The 18080-nt window shown below is 43.3% G+C and overlaps 1 protein-coding gene across 3 annotated transcripts in view; it reads left to right on the top strand.

Moving 5' to 3' along the window:
• The window catches only part of Srgap1 (SLIT-ROBO Rho GTPase activating protein 1), a 266805-nt gene that overhangs the window by 206883 nt on the left and 41842 nt on the right, over positions 1–18080 (top strand). For 2 of the 3 annotated variants that reach the window (XM_028759052.1, XM_028759051.1), the window contains exons 9-12: positions 3742–3939; positions 4608–4692; positions 11791–11818; positions 14951–14984. In XM_028759052.1, coding sequence (XP_028614885.1) covers positions 3742–3939; positions 4608–4692; positions 11791–11818; positions 14951–14984 — 345 coding nt within the window. Of the gene's footprint in view, positions 1–3741; positions 3940–4607; positions 4693–11790; positions 11819–14398; positions 14502–14950; positions 14985–18080 lie in introns of all 3 variants that reach the window. The other variant, XM_028759053.1, reaches the window with a different exon arrangement.

Here is an 18080-nt window from a genome sequence, read left to right as displayed (position 1 = left end):
TCACCCGCTGACCGACCGTCAATGGCCCTATTTAAGTTTTAACTAAACTACTTCATTTAGTGTTGTTTTGAGTAACTACAAAGATTGCAGTTCTTACAGGGATGGTATGGGTCACTTAGTTGATTCTTGCCTTCCTGTTTCATTGCCCAAGACAAAGTATGTGGCTGAGCGTGAAGCCTATAACAGGAGAGCCATCACCTCCCCAAAGGAAGAATATCCAGTACTCTGAGCAGCAATAAAAGTCCAATAATCCTAAGCCACTGGTGCCCTGAAAGCTAGGGGAAACAAATTTTGTTTGGGGAGGCTACAAAGATTACTTTAGACCTCAGTTAACACTGCACATATATCTGACAAAGGTCAAAAAGATGTCTCAGCTAGTAGGGACGTTTACTACTGAGACTAAAGACCAGAGTTCAATCTCTTGGGCACACAGTGGAGAGAAAGAACTGACACCCAAAGGTTATCTTCTGACATCTACATGCACACTGTGGCATGGGTATTCTCACACACATACACACAACTGATGGATGGATGGATGAATGGATGGATGAATGATGGATGGATGAATAGATAAATAGATGATAGATAGATAGATAGATAGATAGATAGATCATAGATGATAGGTAGGTAGATAGATGATAGATAGATAATAGATAAGATAGGTAGGTAAATACATAGATAGATGATAAATACATACATTCATACATACATGATAGATAGATAGATGACAGATAGATAGATAGATAGATAGATAGATAGATAGATAGATAGATAGATAGATGATAGATAGGACATGTAAGAAACATTACAGACAGACATGTTAGGAACATTAAAACATTAGAAATTTTCACATGTATAAGAAGGATAATTAAGTACATGAGGTGATTTGAAAAAGCTATTAGTGGTCGCTAGAAGAAATAATAAATATCAGAAAAGGTCCCACAGAAGCTACAGGTAATGGGATTATCAGCAACACATGGCAGAGGAACTGCTCACGGAGTTCAAGGAGATGAAAGGCAAGCTTAGATTTCAGCAAAGAAAATGAGCAATGAGCTCAAAAGATTGGTACATAACCGCAAGGCAACTGGAGAACTAAGAATGACAGAAAAAAACAAACAAACAAAAACCAAAAAACAATCCCAACGTCAGCGGTTTGCAGACTAGACGAGGCTGAGGAGTGCGTGGCCAGAAGGGATAAATGGGGGGCGGGGATGGAGGTAGAAAAATGATCAACGTAGAAGCAAAAGAATAGAAAGTGCAGAAGAGAGGAGAGGAATGAAGAGACAAAGAGCACACAGGGAAGTGTGCTGTCGTAGCGAGGCTCTTGGAAAGAACATTTCAGAAACAGAAGCAGTAGTAGCTTCAGAGGTAAGAAGAAGGGCCAGACCGTGAACCAATCTCTCAAGGCTCAGAAGCAAGCCCCAAGCAGTCTGTGCTTACAACCTGTGCTCATTGCTACTGAAGCCCAGCAGCCTGATCGCTGGGACCTGCATGGAGGAAAGAGAGAACACCCTCTCCCAAGTTGTCTTCTGAGTTCCACACTCTAACTGTAACACATACGCATTCACAGGCACATACGTGAAACATGTATTATGTGTGTGTGTGTATGTATGTATCAATGCCTAGACATATTGTGAAACTATAGAACCCAAGGATGACTAGAAAGCTTTAAAAGAAGATGGAGAAAAAGAAAAGATGTGATTCAAAGTAAAATTTTTACTCAGCAGGAATATGGAAGCTACAGGAAAAATGCAGGAATCCATCTCAGTAAAAAATCTGTCAAGCAGGAAAGTATCTTTCATGAGTGCAGATTAAAAATTCTCAGGTGGATGAAATAGACTCAACTAAAAAGAAGTCCCAGTGGTAACTTTTAAAATATAGAGAACAGAGATCAAAGAATCTAATAGCTACATGGACAGACCACAATGAATATTGAACATATAATAAAAATGCTTCCCACGGAACCCTGGCGACCTGAGATATAAAAATGGAAGGAGAAATTTACTGCACAAAGTGGTCCTCCGACCTACAGTCGAATGTTGTTGCATGCGAGCACACACACACACACACACACACACACACACTCACACACTAAAATATAAAACTAAAAGCAGGAGGTGCATTCATCTATCTTCAATGAATCAGTGAAAAGTGAAGCTGAGAGCGGGAAAATAATTGCTAACATGAATCACAACACTCATAGCCCGGTAGAACATTGATTGACAGGTTTCAACATAGTATTCCCAAAGGAGGGATCCAGGCTGCCTTTCACCTCAAGCTCATACAGTGGGAGAAACCCTACAGAAACCACGTGAGACCACTGCACACCAGCACGGTGGCTTAAATTGAAAGGAGGGACAGTGCCAACCATCGACAAGGATGTAGAGTAACGGTAATTCTCCACCATGCTGACGGGAATGTAAATAGCATCGTTTTGGAGAACAGTCTGGCATTTTCCATATACAGCAATTGTGTCCATGTACATGTGCCCTCTCCAAATGTATTAATTGTACTATAATTCATAAAAGTCATAAAAGACAAAACTAAAAAATACTCATCTATCAATCACAGGGTGAATCATGATTTGTCCTTGCAATAAATATCAAGCAATGAAATAACGATATTCACAAGAAATGAACCTCCCTGACCCTGAGCAAGAGGAATCAGATTTAAAATATATTCTGTACTATTTCTATAAAATGCCACTAACATGTTAGAAAGCGGGTGGTGAGGAGAGATGGGTGTGTAGCTTCCTACTAGAATGTTTGCCCTTAGCATATGTAAGTTCCTAGCTTTGGTACCAAATAAGGAGAAATGAAAGGAAGTGAGGGGAGGTCAGTGGATACCGAGAGGAAGAAAAGCGTGGGGGTTATTGGAAGGATGGTGAGAATATTGATAATATACACTTTTGGTCGGGGAGGTGTTTACCTAGGCATGTTCACATTGAAAATATTCACCGGGCTGTATACTTATGTGTAGTGTTGAGTTTGGGCTACACTGCTCTGTGTTCCTGGTCGGTCACAGCTTCCAGCCACTGGCCCAGGAGCTATCTTTGGATCCTTGAATGAAAGGCACATATACACACACACATACACACACACACACACACACACACACACAAGCTTATTTTTAAATGCTTTGGCTGGTTCAAAGACTGGACACTCCTAACCTTTCCCTGCTACCCTAGGCCCAATTGTGGAAGTGGCCAGTGGTCACTTACCAAATTCTCACATGGCTCATGAACTTTCTCTCCAGCAGCTTCTGTGTCCCTCCATATCTCTCCCCCCAGTCATGGTGATTCCTTTTTCCTCCCCACTGCATTCTAGCCCGCACAACTCTAAGGGTCCCGCCCCGTCTCCCTTTGCCCAGGTATCGGCCACTGGCATCTTTATTGATGGATCAAAAACCAATTTGAGACAAGGACCTTTAGTATTCGGACATGCAGATTCCTGATTGGACCAAAGCATTAGAATCAATCTCCAACACGTATGCTCTGTGTATTTGTTTTCTGTTTGTAGGTTTGTCTTTATTTCAAAGGTAAGAGTAAGTAGAAATGAAATTGACAGTCTCCATTGAGATGTGCAGGAGGACAGATGGGTGATCTGAAGTCTGGTTGGCCTGGCTGTCTTCCCCTACCTACCTCACTCCTAAGTAATCTCTCCCTAGCAGACCGACCCTCATGGGGTAGTATAGGGTTCACAGGACAATATGCTAATAAGAGAAATGTATTTCTGTTCCCAGGTCAAGAAAACAACAGAAGCCACCCTCCAGACGATCCAAGATATGGTCACAATTGAGGACTACGACGTGTCTGAGTGCTTCCAACACAGCCGATCCACAGAGTCTGTGAAGTCCACTGTGTCCGAAACCTACCTGAGTAAACCCAGCATCGCCAAGAGACGAGCTAACCAGCAAGAAACTGAGCAGTTCTACTTCATGGTGCGCCCACTCCCTGCTCCCCAGCCTCTTGACAGAGCCTGGGACTATGCTTGCCCGGCATTTCTATATAGTTAATGATGCCAGAGTCTTTCTGGAGGCCTTGATTTTAAAATATGGTCACCTGAGCATCCTCAAAAGTTCCCTATTCAGCCAGTCTGGGTAGAGGTTAGGAGTTAGGACCTCTCTAAAACAGGCTGGGGGGAGGTGAGCTACAGCACAGTGAAGATGTCTTATTGGGTGGATCCACCATCTTAGTTTTGAGACAGATTTCTCTCTGAAACAGTGAGCGCCCAGGGTCTTCCTGTTTCCAACCCCACCCTAGTGCTAGGGTTACTGGCACACCCTGAACTCAGCCCTCGAGGCTGCGTACACCAATCCCTTCTCCCCCACCCCCCACCCCAAGTCCATGCTCTGTCTGCTTCGATGTGGGTGCGCACCACAGGGGAGTTTGCTAAAATGGAGCCTGTTTCAACAGGACTGGGGAGGAGGAGTCCTGAGCCTGCATTTCCAACAGGCTCTCAAGAGAAGGCTGAGTCTGCTAGACTGGAGATTACACTTTGAGTACAGGATTCTAGGAGCCAGAAAGATGAAGCAGAGAGTCTTAATGTCCCCCTTGGGAAGTTCCTTGACACTGGGAGGTTTTAAGTTTCTGCCTTGCCTTTTTGCAGAAACTTCGAGAGTTCTTGGAAGGCAGTAATCTCATCACAAAGCTTCAGGCTAAGCACGACTTGCTGCAGAGGACTCTTGGAGAAGGTGCGGTACCAAGGGCAAATGGGGAAACGGTTTGGCCTGTGTGCCGTACCATGGGTGTTCTATGAAGAGCGTGAAGTATGTCTGTGTGAGTGTGCAGCCCTGGAAATCAACGATGCTGTCCTATGTTAAGATCTCAGTTGATCCGTGTTCCCCGATGATTGTGTTTGCACTGAAGCCATTTTAATCTGGGAGGTAAAGCCATGGAAGAGGAGTGGCTCAGGAGAGGAGGTCCCTTTGGGGAGAGACCCACAAGTACTCACCACAGTCTTTGCTGCCTCTGCCTTGGGTCTCTTTGTGCTCTAATCTCACCCTGTCCATTGAATGGACTGCTGCCTGTCCCATCTGTTAATTTTTAGGATTCTTGAAACCAGTTTGTCCAGTCTGAGCAATCTTCTTTTTTTTCATTAAGTATTGTTGATAGTTAAGATACGATCTGATGGAATATGTATAACAGAAACAATAGCACCAAATACTAACAAAGCATTCTCAGAGCCGTGTGTTGTTCTGAACTATATTCTCAACTGGATCATGCTAGTCTCCTCAGCTTCCCAAGTGAGGAGACAGGAGTGGGGAGCACTGCAAACAGAAGGAGCTACACAGACATCATTGCTTCTCTTCTCTGTCTTCATAGAAATATAAAAGGAAAAATGAATACACGTAGGCAAAGCCCTGGCCTTTAGGGACTCAAGGTCTAAAGCTTGGGTTTTCTGTTCATATTAGATCCTGCTGGGCATTGTAAGAAATGGAAGAGAACATCATAGAATGGGGTGGGGAATGGGAGGACTGGGTCGAGTGTGAATGGCTGAATTCAAAAGAGACTCCCAGAGCCGGTAAGGTAGCTCGGCCATTATAAATACTTGCTGGGATCTGAGTTGGATTCCTGGGAATCTGATGCCCTCTTCTGGCCTTTTTAGGAAATACACACACATACACACACACACACACACACACACACACACACACACACACACACGGAGGGGGTAGGGAAAGAGACAGACAGACTCACCTACATGGAAGCAGCACACTCATGCAGATAAAATAAAAATAAATAAATAAATCCTTTTTTTTTAAGAGATCCATCTTATGCCTAAGTTCTTGCTACCCACCATTCTAGAACCTTTCTTGCCTATAAAGCAATATACCCACCACCTTACCTTATGGTTTTCTCCAGAGAACTCCTCATCCGTAGAGAATGTCTGCAAGGCAGGAAGTTGTCTTGCATGACCTTGGGTTCCCCAGGCTCCAAGCTGAAAGACAGTTGTGCCTAAGGAAAAAAAAAAAAGGGAGGGGTTTAAATGTTAAAAAGCACCCAGGGGAAAAAAATGCAGTGTGTCAACTTTAACTAAAATCTGAATCAAAAGGCAGAACTTATGAAGGCCATTTTAAGCATAATAGAAAATAGATATAATCTATAGGTTAAATATTATTGATTTAATTTTCCTCTGTGTTATAATGATACTGCGGTTATAAAGAAGAATGTCCTTATTCCTAAATTTAAAAGGAAAAAAAGAAAAAAAAAAGCTTGCTGGAGTGCCACCATGTCTAGAGCTTACTTCCCAGTGGCATGGCTCAGGATTTTCAAAAGGACAGACAGACAGACAGACAGACAGACAATTATGAAATCTCAGTAAAGATGATCAGGATACTTCTTGTAGTATTCTTTGAGCCCTTCTGTAGATTTAAACTTTATTGTTAAGGCTTTTTATCTTTGATTAGTTTTCTTAAATAATCATGTTGTAGACCCCCCCCCCATTTTTCTCATAATAAATTCCCTTTTTTCTTCCCATTTTTTTTTTTTGCAAGTGTCTAATATTTGGAACAACGCTCTCGAGGTCCCTTGCTGCCCCAGAGCATAACTTCTCCTCAATGTGGTGACATGTTTTAAATACTTTCAGACACAAAAGTCCTCCCTCCGAGACTGAGAGCCACTGTGGACATAGTGAGACTGGGGCCTCTGAGCCATGGGGTGCGCTCACCCCTGGCACTGTCAGCAGGCAAGCGTTCATGTGGCTTAGAGCCACCACATTCTGGAGCTTTTGTGGTAGTCATTCAGCATACATTCTTTTATGTCTCCTAGAGAGAAAAGCCACACTGGTTAATGTTATTCTCCATGTCATTCTTGGATCGGGCTACATTTTGGCCTCTAGGCCGAGACCACTTGCCAAAGGCTGTCCTTAGCCACGCTGTGTAAAGTCATCACACCTTGTCAACACCAAGCCAGGATTCCTTTGTCTTGGAATTTCTTTCAGCGAGCTCCAGTGTCCCTGACATAGCTTCGTTACACTCAGTTAAGTCTGTGGACGGGACCTGCGTGGTTTGTCCGAATAGCAGGCAGAGACTTGGGTACCGACCTCTGCTGGTCTTAATGCAGTAACTTCTGGCAGCTTAACAGTTCATCAGCTGCTGGCCACTCACTGCTGCTGGTTTTTAACTCTCCAAGAAAAGCTGAGCATGAGAGACACACCCCACTTTTAAAACGTTCACCCCTTGTAAGCCTGCTGGCTCTCCACGAGAGCCCTGTTCAGTGTTCGTAGGCTTACAACAGAGGAGACTTTTAACCAGGTTCATGGCGCCTGTCCCATGGAAAAACAGTCCAATGGTGAGCTCTTAGGAAGGGATCCAAGTCCCATCTGGTTAAATAAGGTTGGTTAGCAGTCCAGGGGTAAGTGGTGGTTTGGGGACAGGCTTGACATTTCGGATAGGAATACCTCTGAATTCTCCCAGACCTAATGCTGAAAAAGCTGCCTTCAGAGTAAAACAAACAAAGCCTAGCCCAGGGATTTAGCAGTTGATCGTCCACAGATGAAACTCTAACTACAGACATGTGTTTGGCCCGCCTTGCTGCCCATTCTTGGCAGGCTACCAGTAGGCCCTGTCAGTTCTCTGATTTACAACTCAGCGAAGCAACTGGATCAGACTCTTAAAGCGGCATCCTCTCAACTCAGAATCCCGAGGCTTTAAAAGGTACCAAAATAGAAAGAGACACATGGGCTCTGAAAGTCACCCTCTTCTTTCTCATCCCAACAAGGCTGCTCGGTCTTTAGGGATATCATTTTTTTTTAATGGAAGTTAAATCGACCACAGTAAATGAGATATATGGTGATAAAACTGGGACACCGGTTTTTTGTTTGTTTGTTTTCTTTTTTTTTCAATCTATTAACGAGCCTTCCTGTTCATATCAGGTTCTTTGTGTGAGGTATTTGGAAGTAAGAGGGTGGAAATGTCTGTACAATTTCGCTACACAGAAAAATGTGCCAGTGGGAGCCAAGCTCTCTGTTACATTGTTTCTTGTCCCAGGCATAACGTTTTTTTGACAAAGGAATTAAGTACATTATCTTGGAATAACCCATTGTCTGTCTTTGAGTAGGAGTACAAATATTCTTTCAAAAGATAATCGGATTGTGGATAATTATGTCTTTTTTTACAAAAGCACCACAGTCGTCTATGGTGTACAAAAAGGAAAAGGGCTGGAAAGTATTGCCACCAACCTTTTATCGGTCCCCATTGGGGGACCATTCAAAGGCATCTCTGTCCAGTTCAAGCTGGATGTATTTTAAATATTATTCTCTACCTTCTCCCCCTTACCTCAAGTTGTCCGCAGCCTTCATTTTTAAATAACCTGCATTTAAATGCGAAAAGTAATTCATGTCACAATTCTGAGGTCAAATGGAAGGGAAACCAAAGTAGCCACTTATCCCAAGGTGCACTTGGAAGGCAGAGGCAGGAGGATGGACAGTGATCCTGAGACACTGAGCAAGGCTGATCCTATCTCAGCAACAACCCCTGATGCCCGAAAAAATAGTCCAAGGAGTTGTTTTTACAAAATAATAATAATAATCCTGGATTCTTTTTTCCTCTCCAAGTGGTTTATATGGGGTGGGGGTGGGGGTTTCTTACTTTTTAATAATTAAATAAGCTTCCAGAGAAAGTGATTGAAACCTAATCCTCAGACCACTGGACATATCTATATTTCTTTTGGATGGTGAGTCTTCCTTGCTTGTGTGTTATTGATCTATTAATGACGATACTGATTAAAAAATAAAACCTCATTCATCAACCGAGACGCACTGAGGATTGTAAGCTAACAGTGGCTCTAGCTCATTATTCAAGATGTATCTTGTATAGGTTGGTTTGTCCTTTTTTTTTAAATCTCATTCTATTAACCATCAATGAAAGCAAAGTGGTAGAAACCAGTTTATCTTGTTCTCGATTTAGGAAATGACTAGTTGGGATATCTGAGCAAAACTAGCAAAATTTCCAGGTCCTAAGGTGTTTTACTAATCACCCGTTTCTCTAGCATCAAACCACATAAAAGTGATTAGGCCGTGTTCTCCAACTTAAATGTATATTAATTTGCATTCTCACATATCTGTGTAATTTTGGTTTTCAGTTACATCTTTTATTAATTTGTATTTTATTTTAGCCTCCTTAGGCCGATAGAAGTACATACTGGGATCCATTCCTCTCTTCTAAGATTGTTCACAAGGGCTTGCCAAAGGGAAAACAAAAGTTAGGTTTGAGCGTGTAGTACACCTGTTTTCATGTGCATGTGTCCAATGTATGTGCCGGTGTCCACGCATGCCGGCCCACATGCCTGTGGAGGCCTCAGAAGTCAGCACACAAGATCATTCTTGGATCACGCCACACCGTGCTTTTGAGACAGGAGCACTCACTGAAGTAAGGGGCTCACTAAGTCGCTAGGCTGGCCAGCCAGGGACCGTCAGAGAGCTACCTGTCCCTACCCTACCTAGTCCTGGGGTTAGAGATACGTGCCATGGTACTCACTTTTATACGGGTGTTGGGATCTGAACTCAAGCTCTATTGCTTCCATGGCAGATGTGTTATCAACTAAACCACCTCCCCTACCCAAAAACTTAGCGTTTAGTGTGTGTGTGTGTGTGTCTGTGTGTGTGTGTGTATGTGTGTGTGTATGTCTGTGTGTGTCTGTGTGTCTGTGTATGTGTATCTGTGTGTGTGTTTGTGTGTGTGTCTGTGTGTGTGTCTGTATCTGTGTGTGTATGTCTGTATCTGTGTATGTGTCTGTGTGTGTCTGTGTGTGTGTCTGTGTGTGTCTGTGTGTGTGTCTGTGTGTGTGTATTGGTGATGAGGATTGAACTCTCAGCCTCTTGACCACTCAGCAAGTGCTCTACCAATGAGCTACATCCCCTACCCCAGCCGCCATTTTTGAAGGTACTATAGTACAATATTTGGGATTTCAGATCTGTCACTAAAATGAACCTCAACCCTACTGTCAGGCCCACAGGATACTAACACGACCTCGGACGGGTCATGTTCTCAAAACAAGTAATAATAATAGAAGCTACCTCATAAATGCTGTTATAAGGGACTGGAGAGATGGCTCAGTGATTAAGAACACTGACTGCTCTTCCAAAGGTCCTGAGTTCAATTCCCAGCAACCATATGGTGGCTCACAACCATCTGTAATGGGATTTGATGTCCTCTTCTGGTGTGTTTGAAGACAGCGACAGTGTACTCATTTATATATATATATAAAGTAATTTTTTTAAAAAATTATGAAAATTGTGAGTTAACATATTTAATATAAAGGGCTTAGGTTGGTGTGGTGGTGCCATACAAATACTGCCCCCAAGGGGGCAAAAGCAGGAAGTTCAGGAGTTCTAGGCCAGCCTGCATACCCAGGTTACTAAGTACCACTCTTTCTCAAAGTTAGTAAGCATACAATGCTAACACTGGACAGAACTTATGCTTACTTCATGCTTAGGATATTTATTCAAATAATGTCTGATCTGTTCTGACTAATACATCACACTGATGTCTTAATTAAGCAGATAACGTGACCGATACAGAAAAGCAAGACAGAGTCTGTACCTTCAATCCTTTGCTCGTCACACTGATTCACCCGGGGTGGGCTCAGCCAGCTCCTGTGGCTCAACCACAGCACAACCAAAGTGATAGAGACTCTGAGCCTTGTCTTCCCTCTGACTGAATCCAGTCTAGCCCAGTTTCCCACAGACATCTCCATTGGGATACCCACAAGGTACCACATACCACACTCAGCTCACTCGAGCTCTGCTGGGAACTGATCTTGACAGCACTTGCTCAGGTCCGTGTGAAGAATGATGTCCCCTGATACAAATCTGTTGTCCCCTGTTTAATCAACACATATCAGGTATCTCGTGGCTACTTCTTATTCAAGAGTGAATTTTTGAGTGGAGGATCAGCTGTGGTCTAGCAGTATTCAAACAACTAGTACCAGCTAGTTGTCCACTGGGCCTTGTCGTCTGGGTCTGAGTCACGGTGTCGTGTGATGGGCGGGGCTCACCTGTTTGTGCTACAACCTGGCCTTTCTCAGCCAGCTGAAGCTTCAGACTCCTTCAGGACTGTGTCCTCGGCTGAATGGTTCCACCTACCCACCCCTTACCCCTCTGCCCCTGAATGCATAAAGAGCAGACAGCCACTGCAGACGCTTGCAAACATGAAATGAATGCAGGCCGTGAGCATTCTAGAACAGTTCAGTCCTGTTATTTACAAGAAGAAGAAAGCCATATGTGTGCATGAGAAGCAGCTGGTGGCTTCGATGGCAGAACTCTGAAAGGCTCTTAGCTTACAAGGTGGTAAAATGTAGTATCATTTAATGTGCTTGTACGTTATTGTCTGTGTCAGTACAGATTAGGGAACACCCTTCTCTCCCAGTGCCCTGGTTTCATACCACAGAAAGAATATCAACTTAGTCAAAGGGAAACTGAGTTCACCCCACCCTATTTGCTTTCCTGTCAATCAAAACAGCAAATAACTAGCAGGAACCTTTTAGATAGGCTCTCCGTGTATTTCATGTTGGAGTTTGATGGTCTAGCAGCTATCTTGTGTTTTTAAAAAACAAAACTGCCTCAAATTGCCAAATGCAATGTGAAATTCTCTACCCTGTAGGATTTGTTATAGTTCAGACTGAGGTTTTGTGACAATAATAACTTTGAATTATTTCGTTATCACATCTTCTCTACCGCAAGATCTAGAACTATTAACTCGCCATCCTGAGGTAACAGATGATCACGGATGATCGACTCCAATCCCCTGAATCCGCCTGGTTTACTTATTCTGTTTTCTTTTTTTTGGCAGGTCATAGAGCTGAATATATGACTACCAGGTAGGAAGATGCTTTATCATACTCTGTGGTCTGCCTCACTCTCTTCTTCTTCTTCTTAACGAGAGCAGTTAACGACTGTAGCAGATAGTCTGGGCATGACGAAGCTTAGCACCTTGAAATGCTTGGGGTCCTCAGACAAGTGCTCTGGCATAACTAAGGTTGTCTTCTATGGAGTCAGAAAGCTCCTTGGTAAGCAGTTGTACCCTAGAGAGCAGGCTTAATTTATCTAATCCCAAATACATTATTTTTTTAATAGATTGACACCACTTTGGACATGATAATTTAGTTAGCAAGAAATAGATGTGTGTACCAAGTGCCGTAGTAAGTAGTAACAATCCCCTACTTCCAGCTCCTGCTACATTTTATGCTACCTGAAAATTAGATATATTGAAATTTGGGGGACCTTAGATCTCTACCCACTTTTGTATCTGATTCTAAAATGTAACTTCTAACACAAACCACCTATGGCAGATCCTCCTACCCCTCACCCCTGCACCCACTCAAGAAGGACTGTAAAGCTTCTTGCTGGGATGTTTGGAAGCAGACTCTGATTTGAGTTGGAGAACGTTTATGACGACTTTTGTTTCTCTATGGTGTCATTGGCACACCAGCCAGACACCATAGGAGCTGACTATAGCAAGATTTCGAGCGTTTGCGGCTGTGTTCTGTTTGAGACAAGGAGCAGGTGAAGGTCTTTAACAGTGGGGCCTTCTGGTTTCTATATCAGATGCTCTGATGCACTGGGGCTTTGTTCATCCTGGAGGGACCATCTATGACAGTTAGCCAGACCGGCCTTCCCAGTAGAACTTTCAACATGCAGATTAGCTAATCCGGAGCCTGCTCTGATTGGGTCTTTCACGGGGTGGGGGTGGGGCTATATGTCCGCGTGCCTGGACACCCCACCGCCAGGTACCAGACAACCAGAACCTCTTCCTTGCTGCAGAAGCTACTCAGGTCAGCCAAACTCTACAATTCGGTGGTTGCTCTCCACGCTCTTCCTGTTCCTTCCCACGAAAGCCACAGTAAAGAGCGCTTTTCACCTTCTCCTCCCTCCTCATCTCCTGACCAGCCTTTGAGCTGTCCGCAGTTCCCACCCACTCCGAGGCCGAGTGCCAGAGCACACCCGTGCCTTTGAGTGCTATAACGAAGCGCTGTCTCTTCACGGGCAGTCGCCCCTTGATACTAAAATCTGCGGTAGAAAACATGGATACGATAATGAAAACTTGACGGTATCAAGTAAATCCGACGAAACTTTTGGCAGCTCGTTGCCCAAGTCCTTCACACCTGGCGCATCCCTTCCTTCGTGCGCAGCGTGGAATTTAGGGTATAAAAATAGTTCAGAAATATTAACTGGGGAAGGACAAGGCGTGCTGCCTAGGAGAGGTCTCCACACATTTCTGTGTATTTGTAAAAGCTCCTTTTAAGTCCCAGGCACCACAGGACTTCGGGTGCTGCTGGCTCTATACCCCATTAGTCACAAACCACCTGCTGGGAGATTCTGAGAATGTAGCCACGAAAGGCTGTATCCGCTGGTTTGTTCTCTCATAGACATGCTGATTGCAGCGCTAATATCTAATCAGCCCTTCCGGGTTTCCCATAAATTCTTGGGATTTTGTTTTTAAACTGGACTTTGTGAATTTGAGTCCGTTGAACTTCAAAGGTCATTCATCTAAAGAATCCAGCTTCACGAAGAGCTTACACAGTCTCTAGGCAAGACAGTCCTTCTGTCTGTTTAGCAGAGGTTAACCAGCACAGATGCAGAAACTAAGTCTGGTCTATCTTGGTCCTTCCTCTTCTCTAAGGGAAAAGAGAAGAGGCCACCTCACTCTGATAATGTTGCAAGTTGATTGGTGCAGGGTTTTCCAGACACGACACACTGGCTATGTATATGCCTGAAAGACCAGCTTATCCACCAATGCAAACAGGCAGGAAAGCTCAGAACAACACAAAGGGTGTGACCTACTGTCCTAGAGATATGTGAATGAGGGCATCATGCATTCAACAGGAACAGTAGCTCATGTATGTCCCCGCTCCCACAGCAAGAAACCATATTGACACCAACCCCTAATTTCCTCAGAGGTGATCTGTTAATAAGAATACGTACACAAAATAAAATCCCATGACTGCATAAGGAATACTGAGCAGGTGCGATGCTACCTGCATCGAGGAATTGGGATTGAACCAAAAATATTTTTAATTTCTCATCTGGAAATCTCTCGGTGCCCTTTTACATTTGCGCCTTGGTGTGTAATTCCTAAACCAAACAGAGACCTGGCTTTACCACTTTTCGCTAGATAGCTCAGAATAGCCATTCATGATGCTTACCATTTTCTTAAAGAAGGTATAAAAAACAGAAATACCAGTTCCAGCAGGTAGAAACACCATAGTCTGAACGAACGACTCCTGTGCTCTTGATGTACAAATAGAAGTGGATTGGAGAAGGGTAGGGGTGTTTGCTCCTGGGTGGGGGTGGGGAAGGAACCCAGGATCCCCTGGATTTGTTATTTTGGTATGATCTAAGGATGTTTCATCCATTGTCTGATTTCTGCCATGCTCAGTAATTATGTTCCCTTCCCTTAGGCCTCCAAACGTCCCCCCTAAGCCCCAGAAACACAGGAAGTCCAGACCCCGCTCCCAGTATAATGCTAAGTTGTTTAATGGGGATTTGGAGACATTCGTCAAGGTACTGCACCAGCCCCCACCTGGTGGCTGATCTCCATGCTTCTCACTATAATGGCCTCAGCCTCCTGTGAAGGAGGCAGGTCATTATGTCCGAGTCTATCCTGGGGCTCTCTGCTTCCCCCAGAAAAATCAATATAATATTTCCTGAAGTCAGAGGGGGGAAGAATATTGGGATTGAGAACCTTCTGAAGAAAATAAATGAACGTGGATGTTATCCTATGGCAAAAGAAAGAATACTCTTTGCTGTTTCCAAGCCAACAATTATAGGAAACAGAAAAGATAAACAAGATGAGATACACGGTGTATACCCGTGTTTAGCCACACTCTCATGACTTAAGGAATTCATTATATTGGATAAATTTTGTACAGCCCTGAAGTCTGTATCTTGTATCTCTGCCGTGTTTACTCTCTGTCTTCTTTCTCATCCTGTATTTCTGATAATGCTTCTAGCCGGGGACGAAGGAACTCCCACGCCAGACATCAGGTATCGTGCGGAACGGAAGTGAGGGTCTCTCCATGCTGCCATCGCCCGCCAACCTCTCCCATGCTTGGCTTTCACTAGAGTTTTGAAGCTCTTGAAAAGAAAAATGTTTGCAGTTGGAAATTAGACAGCTTATAAATAGGCTTTACTTGAAGAAGAAAAAAAACCTGTGGGAATCGGACACTTATTGAAGAGATAACGATTCTCACCAATAAAAGGGGATACATCAGGTTTTTAACCTGCTGCGTTTGGCAAATGTATCCGATCTGAGTTAGGAAAAGTCAGTGTTAGACGCCAAATGCATATCTAATATGCAATTATGGATTCTGATGTAAATCACATGAAAAAGAGACTTTCCCATTAGAGATAACATTTCATGAGATGGCCTACAGTAGCTTTGAAGACTGGCTATAGTAGAAAAGACACATTTTAAATATTTTATGAGGTCCATGGATTGTACATCACAGATATATTACCGTCTTTAAAGATAGATCTATCCGTTAAACCCGTGAACTAATGGTCAGAAGGCTCACATTACCATGTGTGTGCGTGTGTGCCACGTACATGACCCTTGAATACATTCATGTATATATGCATACAGAAGAGAAATTAGAAGCCTCCAGGAGGCTTAAAAGAGGCCCTAACCCCGACATTAAATGAAAAGACACTGGACAACCTAGACAGCAATCACAAAGCCATTGCCTGGAGCCTTAAGCCCCTATTGACTCTAATATAACATTATTGTCAAATTTGACTTGACTATCTAGTGTCCCAGCCCACAGCTAGGCAGGAGCTAGTTAGACAGAATGAGGGAGATAATGAAGGCAGAGAGATGGGCCACTGAGGGCCTGGCAGGGAGGGAGAAGGCAGGAAAGCCAGAGGCAGATGGACTGTCTCCTTCCCTTTGCTGGTATGGTGTGGGAACAGTTGCCTAAGACGATGCACTTATGAGATTTTGAAAACTCTTAACGCCGGGTGGTGGTGGCACACGCCTTTAATCCCAGCACTTGGGAGGCAGAGGCAGGTGGATTTCTGAGTTTGAGGCCAGCCTGGTCTACAGAGTGAGTTCCAGGATAGCCAAGGCTATACAGCGAAATCCTGTCTCGAAAAAAAACAAAAAAAACCCTCTTCACTAAAAGCTAACAGTGAAAGTCAAGCAAATTGACTAACTAAAGGAAGACTAAGGTAGTTATTGTGGAAAATCTGTTATGCTAGCCATACAGATGGAACACTGAAGAGGCTTTGGTAGCCCAGAACCCAGGGATACAGACGTCTCTCTCTCTCTCTCTCTCTCTCTCTGCATCTCTGAAATGTGCTTCTGAGCTCTTGCAAATTGCACCACAAAATAGCAAGAGCAAAACCACCTTCCCATAGGGAAACAGAGACACAGAGAGATGTTGGAATGGTGGTGGCTGGAAGACAGCCCATAATTTTCACTCCTTATAAAATATTTTCTACCCCAACATCTGGCATCCATGAATTTAAATTAAAATGCTCGTTACATTTTTACTACAAAACGTACTGTATCTAAATGGAGTGCTAATCTTTTTAATAGATTAGCAGCCAACTAAGTGAATGTCAAGAGGAGAATGTTTAATTTAATACCATGAAAATGTAATGCTCTGTTCAGAACTTTCTGAATGCAAACAGTTTTCTTCTGCTCTCTCATTCTCCGTCTTTATGCTCAGTCCAGCAGAGATGTAAACTAACTCTCCACTTTCATCGCTCACACTCAAGTATTTGTTGCTCTTTTAAATTACACTGTGACATAAATTGTTTATAAAACGTTACTTCCATTAAACCATGCTTGTGTCTTACAGAAAGAGATCCCTTTGAGTGTTCAGTAAACTTTTGGTGTAATTATACCACTGGTCATGCGCCAACTAGCCTTCACTAAAATACATTTTAGGGTTGTTTTTTTTTTAAGGCTCCTCTTTAAGGAATTAATACAATGTATGTCCCTAAAACAAATTAACTAATTAGAGAAACCTAATACAACCTCCAGAAGTAATTGAAACATTAAGCGGTTTATACACTGATTGCCGTAAAGCTTGAAAAATAAACCTCTATCTTAAGAAGTCCACTGCCCGCTCAGGAGACAGTGAAGACATCTATGGAGATACATCATTCCCACTCCTTCCTTCCCATCTGGACTGGAAAAGTTAACGAGTCCCTAATTGTCCTACCATGTTAAGATCAAGTTCTTAACATTTCGGGATAAAATTCCTCAAGGGTGTGTGCTCGATGCCAGCTAATCCCCTTTCAAGTTGCGTGTTTCCTGGAAAAATCTAATTCCTAAAAGATCAGTCTTAAAAGTACATGTCAATCAACACCATCCCCAGTAATTCTTTTTTAACTCATGGTGCATGCCATCAGTCCATGTTTAACTGGTCTCTGAGGCCTCTCCATCTCATGAGTCATTCTACACCCATGGTTTCCAAAGCACCTCCAGTGTTTTTGTTTTGTTTTATTTTTTTTGTAAAGGGTGGTGAGCATTTTTGCAAGGTGTAGACCAAGAAGGCCAGAGCAGTCTTCCTCGTCTTCATCTTAAAGACGGGCTAAGTTTTATAAGGAGAAGTAAGTTCTGATGCAGACTAAGTAAATACATAATGCACTTTTATTACCCAGGAGACAGTTTGGGACTACCACCATCTAGGTGGCGGAATCTCAGGGAGCATACTAAGAATCAATAGCTAACCAGGTAGAAGATGCTACTGAAACTCGCTTCACACCCATCGCCTTGAGAGATAACCTCTCAAAGTGAGTTACTGGTTTCAGCGCATAAGTTAAAGGAAAACAAGAAGTTAGGTTTTAGTTTTAGCTAAAGGAAAACAAGTAAGTTAGGTTTGGGTTTTGTTGCTCTTGTCCAAGGCAGAGGTGCTACAATGTATCCATTCTACTAGCCTCCTGGCTGCGGGAATTGTAGCCACAAGTCCCAATAGGAATTAGCCTCTTCACGTCTCTAGGCTTAGCAAGCCAGCCTGGAGCCTTCTCAGGGTAAATGTATTTAATTTAGCTTGCTTCAGAACTAAAATACACCTTCGTTTAGATGTATAACATTTCCCACTCTTTTTGATGCTGTTAACTCTTTATGGAGGT

Source organism: Grammomys surdaster, unplaced genomic scaffold (genome assembly GCF_004785775.1).
Source record: "Grammomys surdaster isolate TR1022 unplaced genomic scaffold, NIH_TR_1.0 126271, whole genome shotgun sequence".
In the NCBI taxonomy this organism is placed as follows: domain Eukaryota; kingdom Metazoa; phylum Chordata; class Mammalia; order Rodentia; family Muridae; genus Grammomys; species Grammomys surdaster.
This window is presented reverse-complemented; position numbering and strand designations above follow the sequence as displayed.